The sequence below is a fragment of the Pelophylax lessonae genome, assembly GCF_965119305.1.
Source record: "Pelophylax lessonae genome assembly, chromosome: 1".
NCBI lineage: Eukaryota > Metazoa > Chordata > Amphibia > Anura > Ranidae > Pelophylax > Pelophylax lessonae.
Window position 1 is genome coordinate 719350660 of NC_138768.1, and position 21362 is coordinate 719372021.

The following is a 21362-nucleotide window of genomic DNA, read 5'->3' on the forward strand; positions in this document are numbered from 1 at the left end:
ACTCTACCACCTAACCACTTGCCCCCTGGACCCTGTTCCCTTCCAGATGCGTCGATCACCCTAGCCTACACTCTTAAACTCACATCCTAAATCTGTCCCTCTTTACTGTCATCTTCCCCTAACTCTCTAAAACATGCACTAGTCACCCTGATACTTAAAAGCCTTCCTTGCACCCCACTAATCTTCACCTTCTGGTCATCTCTCGCCTCCACTACCGCAACTCTCTCCTCATTGGCTTACCTTTACTTAGGCTATCCCCCCCTTAAGTCCATCATGAATGCTGCAATGCTGCTATCCAACTCATTCACCTTACCAACTGTTCAGTCCTCTCTGCCAATCCATCCACTGGCTTCTGCTCACCCAATAGTTCAAAATACTAACAACTTACAAAGCCATCCACACCTCAGCCCCCAGTTACATCACTAACCTAGTCACAAAATACCAACCAAATCCTTCTCTGAATTCCCTCCAAGACCTCCTGCTATAGCTCCCTTGTCACCACCACCCATACTCTCCTCCAGGACTTTTCCTGAGCCATTCTCACCCTATGGAACTCCCTACCCTCATCTGTCTAACTATCTCCTACTCTGCCCACTTTTAGACAATCCCTGAATACCCCACATAACAACTGTACTTTTATTTTCTCCATCAGCTCATCCCCCACAGTTATTACCTTCTGTATCACTTGACTCGTTCTCTTACATTGTAAGCTTTAAAGCGTTTTGTTACCCCAAAACTTCATATTCCTGGTGTGCATGTACTTGTATGAGAAATTATCTTGTTCTCTTTGTATTGCTTTCTTTGTGTGAAATCCCTGGTGACCCTGTCAGTCCATCTGCTGTCCTATTAAAAACTGACCACACTAAGCAGGAGAACACAACGTGATCAGTTCTCAAGCTGTGCTGGAAACTCAGCCTGCTCTTCAATAACACTTGTCCTAACACGCCCCCTCTGCACAGCCTCTCACTGGGGGAAGCTCAGTGTGCTGCTGCTTCTCCTTCCCCCGCTCTTATGCAGCTGAGAACAGAGGGAATGTGATAATTTATAAAAAGGGAAAAAAGGTATTTGTAATGTATTTTTATATCTATGCATAAATGTTTGCCTTTCATTTCTATTTTAAACTGAATGTGTAGTTTTGCAAGGTGATCTTTTACAATCACTTTGGAGTAGGACCCTCTGATTCCTCCATATTGAGTTGTATTGTAACTGTACTGTTTGCCCTCATGTTGGAAAGTGCTGTGCAAACTGTTGGCGCTATGTGAATCTTGTATAATAATAATATTCTTAATTAGTATGTTTAATTATGTCTTGTTCAGATTCTAAAGGCAAAGAGACTGCTGCAATGAAAGCTGACCTCCTGCGGGCTCGTAATATGAAAAGGTACATCAATCAGCTCACTGTCGCCAAGAAGCAGTGTGAAAAAAGAATTAAACTTCTTGGGGGTCCAGCATATGACCAGCAGGATGATGGGACCTCAGATGATTCAGATTGCCCACAGAGCCAGAAGGTACTGCCCTATTTAGAGTACATAAAGTGTATCTTAACTCAGGAACAAAAATGTAATGTATTGTAGTTTACCTGCACCAAGGTGGCTGCATTCGTTTTCTTTTTTCCCTCAATTTTCAGCTGGTGATTGTTAGGGTGAAGTAGTGCACTCACTGTGCTGTTGTAAATTAACAAGCTGCGCTAGGTGAGTAAATAAGTGATCAATCATAAATCATTAATAATAGATTGTGATCAAGCTGACCTAAATCACAACTACCAATACAAATGATCAAATAATCAATGTGTGATCAGAATTTAATGCATAAAAAATTAGATAAATAAGTGCAAAAATGATAGTCTCTGAAAATGATCCAATAATCAAATGTGTGATCAAAAATTAAATTATATTCCAATAATTAAATAAGTGATCATAAAATCCGTGCACAATACATAATTTGATGAATAAGTGCAAAGATAAGTCTCTAATAAGTCCAAAAGACCCAAGAACTGTGATATGAAGGGAAATACCAATCTGTGTTCACCGCAGGTGCTAAATCCTCCACCGACATAAATACTGCTTACCAGATATTGGTAAATTTGTGCCTGTAAGTCCCGACAGGGAACACTCGGTAACTTCACACGGACAAAAAGGGGGTGGCCAGATATCCTAATGGAGTCGCCCTGGGACCAACTCTATTCCGCTGAATGGTCACTGTTATAGCGCCACCGTCCTATAACACAAAATGAAAGCTCCATAGCGTAAAACCATAAGGTGTATTTATTAATATAAAATAAAGGTTACACTCACATCCAATGCAGAGTATACACGCAGTTAAAACAAGCGAGCCGCCGGCTACTAATGTATGAAAATTCTCGTACAACCAACAAAGGCTGTTTTAATTGCTCATTGCTTCTAATTATGTGCGCAGTCTTTCGTATCTGATTTTTCTCAAACGAAAACCATACACACTAAACTAAAATTGGTAGTTAACGTACAAATTTTTTTTTTGGGAGTTTGTCCCTTCAGAAATTTTCAGAAAGTCTGAATTAAATGCCAAAAGGTGTGTACAGACTAGGCATGTGACGATATCAGATTTCCATGCTGCCATTAATTGATTAGGGTTTTGTCACGGTATACGGTATTATCACGGTATTCAATTATTAAACTTAAATTATTAAATTTCTACCTCACTTCAATTTCATTGCTGAATTTTGGGACTTTGGTTCACTTTTGCACATAATTATATAGTCAGTCAGTACAGACTCTGTGAACCAGGCCTAAAATAAGCCATCAAGCAGTGTCTGGCCTACCTGGTGATGACTGGTCCTGACGTTCTGATCCGATGGCCTGGTCATTAGGGGCTAAATCCTTGCGGCCCAGAAGTGGTTAAACCTGCAGGAGGAGCAGTGTTTTTATTTGTAAATTACTTTTCACATGCTTTAGGCCTAGTTCACATGTATGCGGGTTGGCGGTTCACATGTATGCGGGTTGGCTGCCCACATTTGCACAGGCATAGCAGCCCATTGATTTGAACGGGCTGCTATGCCCTCATTTTACGCAGAAAAAAGGTGCATGCGGCATTTTAAAAAATGCAGTGGCCTTTAAATCCATCCTACTTCTGCACCATGCGACTTACCTGCAGTTCCTGCTCTGGCAAGCTTTCTGCGTTTTTAAATACATGGGCCCAGCATTTAAAAACAGTTTGCGTGTGCAGGAACTGCAAGTAAGTCGCATGGTGCAAAAGCAGGATGGGGTTCACGGCCAATGCATTTTTTAAAATTCTGCATGCGGCTTTTTCCAGCTGAAAACGCAGGCATAGCAGCCCAACCCCATTCAAATCAATGGGCTGCTATCCCTATCACTGTGCAAATATGGGCCGCCAACCCACATACATGTGAACCGCTAACCCGCATACATGTGAACCAGGCCTAAAGCAATAGTAAAGTAATTTACAAATAAAAACACCGGTCCTCCTGCAGGTTTAACCACTTCTGGACCGCAAGGATTTGCCCCCTTAATGACCAGGCCATCGGATCGGAGCGCCAAGACCAGTCATCACCAGTTAGGCCAGACACTGCTTGATGGCTATATAATAATGTAATGTGGGCTGCTATGCCTGTGCATCTATATATATATATGCTGCTATGCCCGTGTATGTATTTCTATCTATCTATCTATATCTCCATCTCCATCTAGCTGTCTCTCCATCTAGCTGTCTAGCTATCTCTCAATCTATCTATCTAGTGACAGTGTATGGTAAAAAACTTGCAGACACTTGCTTGTAGAAGGCACTGTGTCTCTCTGAGTGAGTGAACTGCTGAGTGAGGAATGAGTCATCCAAATGTATCAATTCACAAGTCAGACTGAGGAGCAGATGAACACGGTATTTTAAAAATGTCACAATAACAATACCGTGGGTATGCAATACCGCGATATATCGAATTACCGAAAACCGGCATATGTCTAGTGCAGACTATATGAAAATTGAAGAATCATTCTTCTTAAAGCGTGTACCCTTTTTAAGGTATATGGACTTCCTCAGAAATGAACACAATATTTTTCCTCTGATGATCACTGCAGGTTTTTGTACTATACTTTCTAACATAAATGAAGAAAAAATCTACATGTCGGTTTTGTAGAAACATGTTCCATTCTAGATCACTGAAGTGGTTGTGAAGATAGCAAATGTTATGAAGTGATAGCCTGCGCACAGATCACCCTAGAGAATAGACTATACCAGATACTGCAGTCATATATTTTGTCTAGTACAAAAGGGCACATTGTGAAGCTACAGATAATGTTTATAGCAGGAAAAAGATTTGAAAAACATTTTAAAAAGAACTATAAATGTGTATTTCTCTATCGCTCATTGATGGACGCAGTCCTCTGATGCATATCAGTAGGGTAATACCGCCCCCTACAGGAGTAGGACACTAGGCGGGAAAGAATTTCTGGCTACGCCTATGGGCAGTCCCTGGGGGTATACCCTCTCTCTTCCTGCACAAGATGTCAGTTTTAATCTGCCTAGTCAGGAGTAAGGACCTAGTTCCTTGCTGGGATCTTTGGTCCTGGCATGGGAGTGCTTTTCTTTTATGTAGCTTTTTTTTAGCTAGTCTTTTTTTCTCTAGCGCTCATCGACAGACGTAGTCCTCGGTGATACACCACCTTCGGGTTATGTTACCTCCGCAGGAGCAGGACTAGACAGGAAATTAAAAAACTCTGGCCACACCCTAGGGGCAGTCCCAGAGGGTATATCCTCTCTCTCTCTGCCTCAGCAAATCAGTTATTTTCTGTCTAGTTAGGAGTAAGGACCTAGATACCTTGCTGGGATCTTAGGTCCTGGCAAGAATTTTTTTCTAAAAGGATTTTTAGACAGCTTTTTTTTCTCCAGTGTTCCTGTGAGATCTTCAAGCAAGAAAGCTGAACTGGGCGACGGGCTGGATGTCGAGATCCGGTGGTCACCCCAGTTCAGCCTACGAGCGCGTGCAGGCCATAGCTCCGCGCTGGGTCGGCCGCGACAAAGTCCCATTAAAAGGACTGAACCCGCGAGTTAAACGTCTCGCTGAAACGCCAAAGACCATGAGTCACGGCGTCCGTATCGGTCGACAGCCCTCCCGCTCCGGTGGAGAGGGGTACTGTCAGGAGTTGGTGCCCGCCTGGTTCCGGTATGGTGAGTAGTATGTTCCCCCTTTTTCCCTGACGGGTTTTGTGGTGAACGCGGGCCCCTCTCTGTATGGTAAGAAAGAGTTCTTTCTATCCTATAACATGTCACAAATCCTCCTACTTTGAGTGTGATTTTATGTGTGCAAAAAGCCAGGAGGCTTGGTTTGGGAGCTAACAATCTATTGTATACATGCTTTAAAGATGTAATCTGTGGCATTTTGGGAATCTTATGGGTTAAGTATAAGCTACCTACCAGTCAGAAGCCATGGACATGTAGACTGCCTTCCAAATCAGATCTCCAGCTATTAGCAGGCCTCCCGAACGGCCATGCGGTCCGCCAGGGCCGGTACCGCCAACCACGCCATATCCCCATGCAGAGAGAGTGTTGTGTGCCTGCAGCACACCGCTAGTCAGCACAGGCCGCCGCCATTTTTTTTGCTGGATCGCACGAGCCGCCATTTTGGCGTAGCCTAGTGTCTCCAGCATGGGGGCGGCCATGTTTGAGGTGATTCTACACCTCGTGGAGCTTGGGGGAGGCGCCGGAAGGCGTGCAGAGGGGCGGAGCCGCCTCCCTTCTTCCTGGGCAGCCAGCCAAAAGACTTCCTGTTTGTCTAAGACAGCGCTGTAAGCTGTTGCAGTTTAACTCTGAACATCAAGTGGTGAGCCTGGGGGTCTATCTCTCTCTCTCTCGATCGATAGGGATCCCTAGCAGGTAACACTAAGGGGTTTTTTTGTGGCACTAAGGGTCAAAAAAAAAAAAAAAAAAAAGTTTTTTCTTTACTTTTGAATTATATCATCCAGGAAGTAACTGGAGTTATTATGGACCCTGCCACACATATTCCCCCACCTGTTTCCCTCGAGGGGGCCTCGGGACCCGCCGGTGCACAGAGTATAGAGTCATTTACAGCAATTTTGGAGTCTATGGTGGCTCGGGTGGAGGCGGCCTGTCAGGGACGGGGGTCAAGGAAGCGACCCCCGCCTACCCCTATACTATCTGACACCTCTGACTCTGATTCAGAGATGGTCACTGCAGTTGCAGGTTCCTCTGCAAGGGCTGTTATCCCAGGTAAAGCCCCCTCAGACAGTGAGGAGGACGCTTCTTCTCCTGCTATAATTCAGGAAGAAGCATTGGTGGACGCACTAGTTGTGGCAGTGCAAGAAACCTTAAAACTTGAGGCTTTACCGGCAGAGGCAACTGAAACAGAAAGGCCTTTTGGGACTAATAAGCCCATCAAGACGGCGAAGGCTTTTCCTGTACCTAGATGTTTTGGTAATCAGATTAAAGGAGAATGGGAGCATTCTAAACGTACCTTTACTATTTCCAAGCGTATTGCTAGACGCTATCCGTTTGAGGAATCCATCATTAAGAAATGGACGGTACCACCAGTCGTGGATCCGCCTATTTCCAGGCTGAATAAAGCCACGGTTATTCCAGTGGAGGACACTTCGTCCTTTAAGGATCCGGTGGATCGAAAGATAGAAGCGGAGTCCCGCACTATCTTTTCTCTGATAGGGTCAGCATTTAGACCAGTAATTGTTATTGGTCTAGTTTCCCAGACACTTACGGAATGGGCGAAAATGGTACGCCAAGATCTTAGGGGGAAAGATATTCCCCAGGAGACATCTGATTTGATAGAACAGATCATACAAGGGCTACGGTTTATCTGTGACGCAGCCTTGGACACTACTCCCTTGTTAGGGCATACATCTAAGTTAGCAGTGATCCTCAGACGTGTGCTGTGGTTAAAATGCTGGTCAGCTGACCTAGGTTCCAAAAAGACTTTGACCAATCTCCCTTTTCAGGGGAATCGTCTATTTGGAGCCAACCTAGATGAAATCATTAAGGATGCCACCGGGGGCAAGAGTACTTTTTTGCCACAGGCTGCAAAAGTTAAGGGGCCTCGCAACAAGCGAGGACCTTTCTTTACCGCCCATAAAGGGCGCCCGGCTGGTACTCCCGGGAAAGGCAAGACTCCTCCAGGAGGGTTCAAGAAGGGATGGTCGGACAAGCAGAGGACCAACCCAGCCAAACCCGAAGTAAAGGAGTACACAGCCTGAAGGTGCGCCCCCACCCGATTTCAGGGTGGGGGGACGTTTTCACCGGTATTCAGGACATTAGATCGAGCATCTACCACTACTACCGGTGCGATTCTTCCCTTCCAACATTTAAGTACAGGAAGCGGTAGTTACCGTTCCCTGTATAGATCTTTTCCTTTACCTTTTCCTAAGATTAGTCCCGATACCTCACAGGAATCGGATCTGATTGACCAGATAGGCCAAGTAGCCTCTAGTCGGGTGACTTCGGTCCCTGAGGTTCAACCAGAAAAGATCACCTTTCCTGATAACTATCAGGTATCTGATAAATGTGTGGGAACAGAAAACGACCAGACTTTCTCGGATGGTCGGGGCCAGATAGCTCTAGGGACGCCTGGTTCAGATCCTATCAGCGCCAGTGGTCCTAGAAATTCTAGGCTGGCCTCTTCAAGCCGGCCTGGCCGACTTGGACATGTTAGTCGCAGACGTTCCGTGGGAACTTCGTCTCAGGGAGTGTCTGTAGTCTCTAGGACCTATTTACCTTCGTGCTTTACAGTCGCTGGTTTTAATGGCCTGGCCATTGAGACCCAAGTACTGAAGGACAGAGGTTTGTCTACTTCAGTCATTCCTACCCTTATTAAAGCAAGGAAAGCGACTTCCAGCAAAGTCTATTATCACACATGGAAGACTTATATTGCGTGGTGCGAATCTTTAGGATTTCCTCCACGTACCTATTCGGTGTCTCGAATATTGGCCTTTTTGCAACAAGGGGTTGAGCAGAAGCTAGCCTTGAGCACCATCAAGGGTCAAGTTTCAGCATTAGCAATCTTCTTTCAGAAACCTTTAGCTACCAAGTCCTTGGTGCGGAATTTCATCCAGGGGGTGCGGCACCTGGCTCCTCCAGTCCGCGCGCCCTTACCGCCCTGGGATCTTAATTTGGTTTTGTCGGTTCTACAGAAACCTCCCTTTGAAAACATCAGGGACATTCCCTTGCTTACTTTATCCCAGAAGGTGGCCTTCTTGGTGGCTATTACTTCTGCTCGCAGGGTGTCAGAACTGGCTGCATTATCATGCCAGTCCCCATACCTAGTGATTCATAGGGATAAGGTAGTACTTCATCCTAAGCCATCTTTTCTTCCCAAGGTGGTTTCAGATTTTCATCTGAATGAAGATATTGTACTACCTTCCTTGTGTCCTCAGCCCAAGCATCATCGGGAACATGCGTTGCATTCCTTGGATGTGGTTCGGGCAGTCAGGGTATACCTGAAAGCTACGGAATCATTCCGTAAGACGGATTCACTTTTTGTGATCACGGATGGCCCCAGAAAGGGTTTGCCTGCATCTGCCGCGACCATTGCCAAATGGATTAGACAAACGGTGGTACAGGCTTATTCTATTAAGGGTCAGAGTCCTCCGTTCCCTGTTAGGGCGCACTCCACTCGAGCGCTCAGTACTTCCTGGGCCTTTCGCCATCAGGCGTCAGTGGTCCAGGTATGTAAGGCGGCCACTTGGTCGTCGGTACATACCTTTACTAAATTCTATAAAATTGATGTGACGGCATCGGCGGATGCCTCATTTGGCCGCAAGGTTTTGCAGGCCGCAATTTGAGGAGACCGGTGGTCTACCTCGAGGGTTTTTTTCTGTTTGAAAATTGTTTTGTTGAGTCTCATCATTAAGGATGAGCATTGTAAACTTCTAGTTGGCACCGGTTGGGCCTTCTAGATTGGGATTTGATTTCCATTTTCCCACCCCTCAGTTGTGATACTGCTCTGGGACGTCCCGAAGGTGGTGTATCACCGAGGACTACGTCTGTCGATGAGCGCTAGAGAAAAATGGATTTTTGTAAAATCTTACCGTAAAATCCTTTTCTCTTAGCTCATCGACAGACATAGTCCCCGCCCCTCTGTTTTGGAGTTGGGTTGGGTTAAATTCTCTAAGCACTGCTTTTTCACATAACTGATTTGCTGAGGCAGAGAGAGAGAGGATATACCCTCTGGGACTGCCCCTAGGGTGTGGCCAGAGTTTTTTAATTTCCTGTCTAGTCCTGCTCCTGCGGAGGTAACATAACCCGAAGGTGGTGTATCACCGAGGACTACGTCTGTCGATGAGCTAAGAGAAAAGGATTTTACGGTAAGATTTTACAAAAATCCATTTTTTTTTCTCCGGAACGTTTTTCCTGTGAGATCTTAAAGCAATTATGCTGAGCTGGGCAACAGACTGGACCCCCATATCCAGTGGTCACCCCAGTCTGGCCATCGAGCGTGTGCAGGCCTTAGCTCCGCGCTGGGTTGGCCACGACATAGTCCCACTGGACAGGGACTGGCCCCGTGAGTTAAATGTCTCACCAGGACGCACACAACAGGGTCTAGGCTTATGTCGCAGCATTCCTATTTGGTCTTACAGCCCCCCTACTCTTGTGGCATGGGGTCCTGTCATCAGATGGTGCCCGCCTGTGTTCCCGGTATGTTGAGTACCTGGTGGATTTCGGGGTGGACGCGGGCCCGCTGTCTGTGACCCCACCCCCTCCCCAGCGTGGGGGACTGTCCTGGGCCTACCTGAGGCTGGAGCCTTGTGTGCTGGCTGCATGGGGGGGCGTTCACGGCGCTCGTTGGCTGGTGTGGAGGGGGGGGTCTCGGTCAGGCCCTCTAGGGCTGGATGAGGTAGTAGGGCTGGCTTGGGGTCTCCGATGGCCACGTGGCCATCTTGCGGTAAATTTTTGCTGGGAAGGCCCATGGGTGTGCCTGGAGGAGTTTTTTCAGGGGAGGAGCCCTTCTCTTCAGCCCGAGAAGCTTCTGGCTCAGATTTCCTTTTCTGAGCCACTGCTGACACGTGCAGACCTCCTGGGTATTGCTGCTTTCCAAGGACAGTGAGTCGCTGGGGGCTTATTCTCTCTTTCTGCGGGGGTCCATAGCGTGGGCCTGACCTACGGGGGCGCTGTAGCGCTGTGGGGACATTCCCTTTTCATACAAAAAAATAATAATTTTTCTGTCATTTTTTTCAAAGTTGCTGGCGGGTCCTATTAGTGCAACATGGACCCCTCAGACCACGTGTCCCCACCTGATCCCCTCACGGAGGCCGCATGGCCCTCCGGGTCACAACTGTCCACTGATGCGATTTCAGCGGTCCTGGAAGTTTTTGTGTCACGGGTGGAGGTGGCCTTTAGAGGGCAGGATGCGCAGAAACAACCCCCCCTACCCCTGCCTCCTCTGATGTTTCGGACTCTGAGTCTGACCCAGCCACCGCAGACACGGGTACCCCGGCTGGGTTGGGTACCCCGCGAGGTGCCTCCTCCTGATAGTGAGGATGAGCTTTCTGCCTCTTCTGCTGCACAGGATAAGGCGCGGGTGGACGCACTGGTTGTTTCGGTGCGCGAAACCCTAAAATTGGAGGATGTGGCTGTCCTTGCTCCTGGAGCGCGGGTTGCCATCGGCACCTATAAGCCTTTAAGGGTGGAAACGTCTTTTCCCTTCTCTACTTATTTTGCTGGCCTACTCTGCAAAGAATGGGAGCGGCGGACACGTTCTCCTGAGGTGTCTAGGCGCTTTTACCAGGTGCTACCCTTTTGAGGAGTCTCTAGTGAAGAAGTGGTTGGTGCCACCTAAGGTGGATCCCCCCGTCTCCAGACTTAACAAGGCTACCTTCATTCCGGTGGAAGATTCCCCCTCCTTTAAGGATCCAGAGGATAGGAAGACGGAGGCTGTGGCCCGTAACATGTACGCTATGGCCTGCCTTTGCTTTGGCCCTCGTCACCCAAACGGTGACTGAATGGGCGAAGAGGCTACGCCCTGATGTGGAGGGCCAGCCTGACCCTCCTGAATTTGGGGAACTGTTGGACCAGATGGTGCAGGCGCTGGACATTGCTTCCCTTTTGGGTCGTCTGTCGTTTTCGGCGATGGTCATGAGGCGTATGCTCTGGCTGAAGTGTTGGTCTGCAGATCAGGCTTCTAAGAAGGCCTTGATGGAACTCCCCTTTCAGGGGGACCGTCTGTTTGGGGCTACCCTGCACGACATTATTAAAGGTGTTACGGGGGGTAAGAGTACCTTTCTCCCGCAGGCTTCCAGGGGTAGGGACTCTCGCCGTAGGCAGGGTCCGTCCTTTTCGGCTCACAGAAAGTATTCTCGTCCCTCAGGGGCAGCCGATAAGGCTAAGCCCTTCAAGGCTCCCTCGGGTGCTCCCAAGCGTCCCTGGGCTGGGAAACAGAAGTCCAGTTCCACCAGGGCTGCGGACAAGGCCCTGTCGGCCTGAAGGGTGCGCCCTCACCCGTGACTGGGGTGTGGGGACACCTTTGCCGGTTCTCGGACGTGTAGCTGGCCTGGATCTCAGACAAATGGGTCCGGCAGGCTGTGCCGTCCAAATACAAGATCGAGTTTCGATCCGTTTCTCCGGTCAGGTTTTTTTCGGTCAGGTTTTTTTCATCCAATGTCCGCCTTTCCCCGGATCGCTTGCGTGCGCTCTACGGGGCAGTGCAGGACTTGCTACAGCAAGGAGTGATAGTGTCTTTCACAGGTTTTATTCCAACCTGTTCACGGTTCCCAAGAAGGAGGGCAAGGTGCCGCTGATCCTGGACCTAAAGGTACTCAATGTGTTCGTGTGTGCTCAAAAGTTCAAGATGGAAACTATTCGCATCAGGGGGACTTCCTGGTGTCAATAGACATCAAGGATGCCTACCTTCACATTCCAATCTGTGCTGCTCAGTTTTGCTGTGGGAGAAGATCACTATCAGTTTGTGGCGTTATCCTTTGGTTCTTCACAAAGGTGTTGGCCCCCGGTCCTGGCACTGTTGAGACAGCGGGGGATATCAGTCCTTGGCTACCTGGACGATCTGATTCTCTGTGTGGAGTCCCCCGTGTTGCTGAAGGAAAACTTGGGGGTCACCATGCATACTCTGGAGGAGTTTGGTTGGATCGTGAAAAGTCCTCTCTGACCCCTTCCATGAGACTGGTCTATCTGGGCCTTACCTTGGACTCGCACTCTGCCAGGGTGTTACTTCCTCTGGAAAAAACTCCAGAAGATCCAGTCAGCGGTTCGTTTGTTGATGTCCAACGACCGGCCGTCCCTTCGGACCTGTATGAGGGTACGGGGACTGATGGTGTCCTCCTTCGAGGCGGTCCCCTTTGCTCAGTTCCACATGAGGGTTCCTCAAAAGGAAATTCTTCTCAAGTGGAACAAACACCCAAATTCTCTGGATTCTCGGATTCGTCTAAGCCGCAGGACCAGAGGGTCCCTGGTCTGGTGGCTTAGATCCCCGATACTTCAGTCGGGGAAATCCTTTCTCCCTATATACTGGACAGTTGTCGCCACGGATGTGAGTCTGTCCGGGTGGGGGGGGGGGGGGGGGGGAGTCCTCGTTTAGGAGTCTGGTCCCTGGAGGAATCTCGATTGCCGATCAATGTCCTGGAGCTGAGAGCGAACCAGCTTTGCCTGACGCACTGGACCGACCGTCTGAAGGGTTGTCCCGTGCGCATTCAATCGGACAATGCCACGGCCGTGGCTTACGTCAATCACCAAGGGGGCACCAAGAGTGTCCTTGTGGCTATGGAAGTGGCAGACATTCTACGTTGGGTGGAGCGCCATGTTTCCGGCTCTCTCCGCGGTCCACATTCCGGGAGTGGAAAATTGGCAGGCCGATTACCTCAGCCGCCAGGCCTTGGATGCAGGGGAGTGGTCCCTGCACCTGGAGGTGTTCCAACAGTTGTGCCTTCGCTGGGGCACTCCGGACATGGATCTGTTGGCATTTCAAATCAACAGGAAGGTACAGGGGTTTGTGGCCTGCTCCCGGGACCCTCTGGCAGATGCGCTGGTGGCCCCCTGGGGCCAGTACCGGCTGATATATGCCTTTCCTCCTTTTAAGTTGCCGAGACTTCTTCGCAGAATAGAGGTGGAAGGAATTCCGGTCATTCTTGTGGCTCCGGACTGGCCTCGTAGCTCCTGGTACGCCAACCTGGTCAGGCTGGTCGCAGACGCCCCGTGGAGACTTCCTCTCAGGGTAATCTGCTCTCTCAGGGGCAAATCTTCTATCCTGCTTTACAGTCACTGGCTTTGACGGCTTGGCTGTTGAAAGCCAGGTGCTGAACAGGGGTTTATCTGCTTCAGTGATTCCCACTCTGCTAAAAGCGAGGAAGGCGACTTCCAGGAAGATTTATCACCGTACGTGGAAGTCGTACATTGCGTGGTGTGAGTCCCTTAGGACCCACCCTCGCTTCTTTCCGGTGGCTCTGATCTTGGCTTTCCTTCAACGGGAAGTTGATCAAAAGTTGGCCTTGAATACTATCAAGGGTCAGGTCTCGGCCTTGGCTATTTTCTTCCATAGGCCATTAGCCACCCATTTCCTGGTGCGTATTTTCATCCAGGGGGTGCGACACTTAGTACCTCCGGTGCGACCTCCGCTACCGCCATGGGATCTTAATTTGGTGCTGTCGGTTCTCCAGAGGCCTCCCTTTGGGAATATTCGGTAGGTGCCCCTGCTTACCTTGTATCAGAAGGTGGCCGCCTTGGTGGCTCTCACTTCTGCGCGCAGGGTGTTGGAACTGGCGGCGCTGTCCTATTGTCCCTATCTGGTGGTTCACAAGGACAAGGTGGTACTTCAGCCGGATCCGTCCTTCCTGCCGAAGGTGGTTTCCAGTTTTCACTTAAATGAGGACATTGTGTTACCTTCCTTATGTCCTAAGCCAAAACATCCTAAGGAATTTGCCCTGCATACCCTCGATGTTGTTCGGGCGCTTAAGGTGTATTTGGCGTCTACCGAGTCTTTTCTCATGTCTGACTCTTTTGTGCTCACGGATGGCCCGAAGAAAGGGCTGCCTGCGTCTGCTGCGACTATTTCCAGATGGATCAGACGGTGGTGCAGGCTTATTCCATTAAGGGTCAGGTTCCACCTCTCCCTGTCAAGGCGCACTCTACTCGGGTGCTTAGTGCTTCCTGGGCCTTTCTCCATCAGGCGTCTGTGCTTCAGGTATGCAAGGCGGCGACTTGGTCGTCTGTTCACACCTTTACCAAATTTTATAAGGTTGATGTGGTGGCATCTGCGGATGCCTCCTTTGGCCACAAGGTTTTGCAGGCAGCTGTTTAGGGAGCCCCTTGGCCTTCCTTGAGGGTTTTCTTCTGTTTGTTTTCAGGTGGACCTCATCTGGTTGTTCTGAGGATTCCTGTGTTGCCTAGTTGGCCATTTTGGCCTTGGGGACTTTTTTTTTTTTTTCTGCTTTTCCCACCCCTCAATTTGGTACTGCTTTGGGACTCGCTACTGATATGCATCAGAGGACTGCGTCCCTCAATGAACGATAGAGAAAACTGGATATTTGACTTACCATAAAATCCTTTTCTCTTAGGTTCATTGACAGACGCAGTACCCGCTCCTCTATTTTTTGAGTGGGTTTCTGTGCTTTTCTCTGACACTGCTTTGATACAAAACTGAAATCCTATGCAGGAAGAGAGAGGGTATACCCCCAGGGACTGCCCATAGGCGTAGCCAGAAATTTTTTCTGCCTAGTGTACTACTCCTGTAAGGGACGGTATTACCCTACTGATATGCATCAGAGGACTGCGTCCGTCAATGAACCTAAGAGAAAAGGATTTTACGGTAAGTCAAAAATCCAGTTATTTTCCAAGATCTTCCAAGATCACGAACCTGGTCTCTTTTCCTACACCTTCTTTAGCATCGGCACTGTCAGCCCAGTTTGTGTAGCCAGAAGAAAGAAAGTGAATAAAATTGAGTTCTAATAATAAGGTGCTACACCCGGAGTGCACCACAAGTCCCAGCAAATATCAGGTGTTCCAAGTGGTTCCTTCTCTCATGAGATAGCAGGAAATGACACCCGTGTATGAAGGGATAAGAGGGCTGCTTACCAGAGATCCATGGCCATTCAAACTAATGAATTGGCCCCAAAACTGCAATAGGCTTAACACTTGTACAGGGTCCCGAGCAAGCACTGTTCACATCACAGATAAATATTCCTCAAATCCAATAAGGCACCAGAAAGGATCAATTGTGAATGGCATTTGGATGAAAAATAGAAGGGGGAGACACCGAGACACATAGCGTAATCCAGTAAAACAATAAGAAGGCTTTATTAAAATAACACTTAAAAAAGGAAGCAGATAAGATCGTGTTGACACAGATTCCTGAGGCTAGTAGGAGGACCGCGGCATCCCACGTCCTCACTGATGCAATCGAAGTGTGCTCATTTGGAAAATAAATTCATATTTTTGCCTGCTTCAGGTTTGTTTTAAAGTGTAAATAATATTTAAAGTCATATGTGTACTATAAAAATAGGCCATTTTACTTTTGTGACCTAGTTGCTGTAGTCCTAATTAAATTTGTGTCATTTTAATTGTGTAATTTATACACAAGAAGAAAATGTATACAGAATTTACGGATTGCTGATTTACCAGAGAACTTGATTGTTTCTCTGCGTTCAATATTGTGCTTCCAGATAGACTACTAGTATACATTTTCTACACAGTTTTATATTTTTTTAATATTTCAGATTATTCAGTTTGATGACATTTTGGCAAACTCCTCATTCAGAGAACATTTTAGAACATATATGGAAAAAATTGATAAGAGAGCGCTTATCAGTTTTTGGGAATCTGTGGAGTACTTGAAGAATGCAAATAAGGTAAAATGGAAATTTTTTACGATGGTTCTCTCTAGCTAGCTAGATTTTTTTTCTTTAATTTTCACAATCTGTTTTAACAAGTTTAAACTTGGGTAATCATTCCATTGTTAAATATCATGATAGGTCTTCTTTTATGTAATAAAACCCTTCAAATGCACATCATATTGTTAGATACTTGGTTTTGTCAACACCAATAACGCTGTACTTTTATCTGCAGTCTGAAATACCTCAATTAGTTGGTGAAATCTACCAGAATTTCTTTGTTGAAAGTAAAGAAATACAAGTAGAAAAGCCACTTTACAAAGAAATCCAGCAGAGTCTTGTGGGCAACAAAGGGATTGAGGTGTTCAACAAAGTCCAAGCTGATGTCTATGAGACATTGAAGGACAGGTTCTACCCCTCATTCATCGTCAGTGATCTCTATGAGCAGCTGATTCGGCAAGAAGATATGTCGTCCTGCTTGTGTGTCTCCGATGACAAGGATGAAGCAGTGAGTATTGTGCATGGAGCTTTAGATTTGCCCTTGATTGTACAATATATGAAAAATATTTATAGGCACAGTTAAGCCACTGGTCAGCCATAAACAGCCTAGTTTACTCCTATTTTGATGGCATAGTCATAAGACAATCAAGTTGTGGGGTCGTGAGGAGTGCTTTTATGTATTGGAAGTGTTTATCATGCACATGTTTTCAGCAGATCCTATATATAAAGTAGTTGTAAAGGCTGAATGTTTTTTAATGCATGAAGGTAAAAAACCTTTCTGTGTGCTGCTCCTCCAACAGCCCCCCTAATACTCACCTGAGCTTCCTCTCGATCCAGCGATGTACACGAGAGCCTCGTCTGTCCCGGGACTCTCTCTCTCCATTGGCTGATACACCTCAGCGGAGACATTGACCTCCTACCACTGCTGTCAACCACAGCCAGTGAGCCAATGTAGAGTGAGGAGCCACAGCTCCAATTTTTTCTAAATGCATTGAGCAGAGCTTGGGAGCGAGCACACACCCGTGACCCAATAGCAAGTGGCTTGCTATTGGGCGCACTGGGCAAGGGGGGTGTGCCAGGAGTGCTGGAAGGGGACCAGAGAAGAAGAAAAACAGGGCTGCTCTGTGGAAAACCACTGCGCAAAGCAGTGGTTACATGTATGTTATAAAAAAAAAAAAAAAAACACTTTAATACCACTTTAAAGCAACATACTGTTTTTACAGCAGTTGTAAAGTAAAAAAAAAATGTTTTATTAAAATAAAAAGAGATTTACACTTGCCTGCTCTGTGCAATGGTATTACACAGAGCAGCTCCTTGCCTCCTCTTCTGGGGTCCCCCACTAGCACTGACAGCTCCTCTTCTGCCTAGCAGGCTGTGTGCATCCATAGGCTCACACAATGTGGCTCGGCCACACCCCTACTCCCTCCTTACAGGATTTGACTGACAGCAGCAGTAGACAAGGACTCCTGCTGCTTTCATTGAAGCCTGTGAGAGCAGGGAGAGGGAAGAGAACTGCAGACAGGCTGGATTGATGTAGGACTCAAGTAAGTGTTTGGTGGGGTGGGGGGAGTGAGCAACAGAAAGTGGAAGGTTTTTTTACTTTAATGCATAGAATGTTTTAGGGTAAAAAACCTTTTGCTTTATAACCACTTATTATTTCTGCAGTTCTTCTTCAAATGTTTATTAAGCGTATAATTGGATCCATTGGATCTCCACTTGTGCAATAGTGTAATAAATATTGATTATGAGTATATACAGTATGTTAATTATGACATGGTTTCGAATAGTCATTTACAGTGGAACACCAGCCAAAGCCTTTTTTTTTTTTACATTTCTAGTGTATTTTAATTGTGGCCTTTATCCTCGCTGTGGGAATTGTCCCTTCTTCTATTTTTGTGATCACAGAGGCAGTAATAGAGGGGAAATCTGTCCAACAGATGGCCCAAACACTAATAACGTGGACTCTCTTAGGAATGATGTATACCTCTTTTAGGCAAACCATAGATGGTGCGATTTTATTTCCTGCAGCCATGGGTTGCAGCTCCTGTGGAGCTATTGTGTTCTTCCAGTGGGGGTGCACGGGGAGCTGTCCCTGCTGGTAGAACACAGTGGTTATTGCTAGAGGTTTTAGCCACTTGCAATAATAGCATGCTGAAAATCCTAAATGCTGGTTGTACCAAAGTCAATCAATGGATCGTTCCTGGGTACATTAAGCCTGCCCATAGATGGTTCAAATCTCAGCCAGTCCCTGCTAAACTAACCCAGATTTGAACCATCTAAGGCCTGCTTAAGACTACTTCTGCTTCTCCCCACTGGTAAGATTCCCCTCGTTCTGTGTGTGTTCACCAAGACAGGAAAAATGTGGACATTCTTCTACTGAGAACACACAACCATAAAAACCTGACAGAGGCTCTATCCCTTTCCCCAATTTATCCAGAGCAAGAAAAGGGGTTTAGTTAAAAAAAAATTTGTTCTAATTTTTTTTTTTTTTTGTCTGTTAGAAAAATGGGAAATGCTCCTATATACAGTTTTATTTAATGTAGAAATGTCTGTAGAAATTCTGTGGAATAATTTATTTGGCATTGGACACCGTGTGCATGAAAAACTGAAGTCTTTATGTTCCTCTCTCTTCTGATCCAGAATCAGGTGTGTGAAGGCGGAGAGGAGATCCTGGGTGAGTGCAGTAGTGGTATTACTGAACAGGCCAGTTATGCTGTCAACAAACTGCGGCAGCTCACAGAGAAACTGGAGTACAAGAGACAAGCCCTCAGCTCTATCATCAATGCACCGAAGCCTGACAAAAAGGTATGGCCAAGGAAATCGAAGGAAAGTTTCCGATCTGCCATATTGTTTCTGTTCCCTTCCTTTTTTAGAGATCTTTATCATTTGAGATAATAAATAAATATATATATATATATATATATATATATATATATATATATATATTAGTATCTCACAAAAGTGAGTACACCCCTCACATTTTAGTAAATATTTTATTATATCTTTTCATGTGACAGCACGGAAGAAATGACACCTTGCTACAATGTAAAGTAGTGAGTGTACAGCTTGTATAACAGTGTAAATTTACTGTCCCCTCAAAATAACTCAACACACAGTCATTAATGTCTAAACTGCTGGCAACAAAAGTGAGTACACCCCTGACAATGTTTAAATTGGGCCCAATTAGCCATTTTCCCTCCCCCGGTGTCATGTGACTCATTAGCGTTACAAGGTCTCAGGTATGCATGGGGAGTAGGTATGTTAAATTTGGTGTTATAGCTCTCATTTTCTCATACTGGTCACTGGAAGTTCAACATGGCTCCTCATGGAAAAGAACTGTCTGAGGATCTGAAAAAAAGAATTGTTTCTTTACATAAAGATGGCCTAGACCAGTGATGGCGAACCTTGACACCCCAGATGTTTTGGAACTACATTTCCCATGATGCTCATGCACTCTGCAGTGTAGTTGAGCATCATGGGAAATGTAGTTCAAAAACATCTGGGGTGCCAAGATTCGCTATCACTGGCCTAGGCTATAGGAAGATTGCCAAGACCCTGAGACTGAGCTGCAGCACAGTGGCCAAGACCATACAGTGGTTTAACAGGACAGGTTCCACTCAGAACAGGCCTCTCCATGATCAACCTAAGAAGTTTAGTGCACGTGCTCAGCATCATATCCAGAGGTTGTAGACGTATGAGTACTGCCAGCATTGATGCAGAGGTTGAAGGGGTGAGGGGTCAGCCTGTCAGTGCTCAGACCATACACTGCATCAAATTGGTCTGAATGGCTGTCGTCCCAGAAGGAAGCCTCTTCTTAAGATGATGCACAAGAAAGCCTGTAAACAGTTTGCTGAAGACAAGCAGACTAAGGACAAGATAAACTTATTTGATTCAGATGGTGTCAAGCGTGTGTGGCGGCAACCAGGTGAGGAGTACAAACACAAGTGTGTCTTGCCTACAGTCAAGCATGGTGGTGGGAGTGTCATGGTCTGGGGCTGCATGAGTGCTGCCACCACTGGGGAGCTACAGTTCATTGAGGGAATCATGAATGCCAACATGTAATGTGACATACTGAGACCAGAGGCTTAACATGGCAGTCGGGAAAAGGTCTCGATGGCAGCCTTCGTATCTTTCCAGGCATACAATAGTTTTCCATAAAAGCTGAAGGATTTAGTAGTGTTATTCAGAAAATAAGTTGTATATGATGAGAATGACTGCCCTTTGCCTTCTCTGATGAAATGTAAATATAGATGACTATTTAAACTAAGCCTATCTGAGCATGCAGTTTCAGAGATTTCATGGTGTTTGCAGCCAGGACAGAAATGCCCATGATTACGTGGGGAAAATGCAAAGTGAATTAATACTACTTGGTGTCATGGAAACAGCAGGCTTCAGGCCTGCTAATGAAAGCCTAATTAGGCATATTTTTGGTAACCATGTTTCCATAGATATTGATTAACTCTATTTCATACCTGCTTATATTATTGTATGTATGATGTGTCCTACTGAAAAATAGTTTAATTCATCATGCTGTTTTCCCCTGAGAATCGTATAACCATCATCTTGAGTTTTACTGTACAGGATCTATAAAATACGTGAATGCTCGTCTCAGAAAGGCTTGTAGGCAATATATATAGGGGACAATGCATAGGCTCCTGTAAAAAATGGACCAATTGCATTCATTAGGCAATTTTCTTTATGGATTCTGTCCTTTTGGCTCCTGAATATATGTACAGATATGTAGGTCTCACAGGGTACCAGCGCATAGTTTTTCTAGTTTGTTGCACTGAATCATTAATGTGTGACTAAACCCAGGAACAAAAAATGTGTATATTGCAGTTTACTAAGTCTTAGAGGTGATGGCTGCATATGTTTCTTTTTTAAAATGTATTCCTTTGTTTTCATCTGGCGTAAGACACTTCCTGATCTGGGATGACAACGCTTACTGCACTGTATTAGGACAAACACAAAAGGACTACAGGACCTCTGCCCATCTGTTGTAGTCTATAACAAAGGGGTGCAGGTGTTGTAGTTCTCAGAGATAGAAGAGTACAATGTAGCTGGTAACAGTCCACAGACAGGAAGTAATCCGCTCACAAGATTTCTTGCAAAAACAGGCTGTTTTGCACTTATTAAATAAACAGATATACAGTGCCTTGCGAAAGTATTCGCCCCCCTTGAACTTATGCCACATTTCAGGCTTCAAACATAAAGATATAAAACAAATTTTTTGTGAAGAATCAACAAGAAGTAGGACACAATCGTGAAGTGGAACGAAATTTATTGGATATTTCAAACTTTATTAACAAATAAAAAAACTGAAAAATTTGGCGTGCAAAATTATTCAGCCCCTTTACTTTCAGTGCAGCAAACTTTCTCCAGAAGTTCGGTGATGATCTCTGAATGATCCAATGTTGACCTAAATGACTAATGATGATAAATAGAATCCACCTGTGTGTAATAAAGTCTCCGTATAAATGCACCTGCACTGTGATAGTCTCAGAGGTCCATTTAAAGCACAGAGAGCATCATGAAGAACAAGGAACACACCAGGCAGGTCCGAGATACTGTTGTGGAGAAG

The 21362-nt window shown here is 46.1% G+C and overlaps 1 protein-coding gene across 2 annotated transcripts in view; it reads left to right on the plus strand.

Annotated features, from left to right (window-relative positions):
* The window catches only part of SNX25 (sorting nexin 25), a 368398-nt gene that overhangs the window by 305668 nt on the left and 41368 nt on the right, over window positions 1–21362 (plus strand). Inside the window, exons 7-10 of one of the 2 annotated variants that reach the window (XM_082258976.1) lie at window positions 1317–1507; window positions 15668–15799; window positions 16017–16289; window positions 18422–18586. In XM_082258976.1, the coding sequence (XP_082115102.1) occupies window positions 1317–1507; window positions 15668–15799; window positions 16017–16289; window positions 18422–18586 (761 nt within the window). The remainder of the gene's footprint in view (window positions 1–1316; window positions 1508–15667; window positions 15800–16016; window positions 16290–18421; window positions 18587–21362) is intronic. The other variant, XM_082258977.1, reaches the window with a different exon arrangement.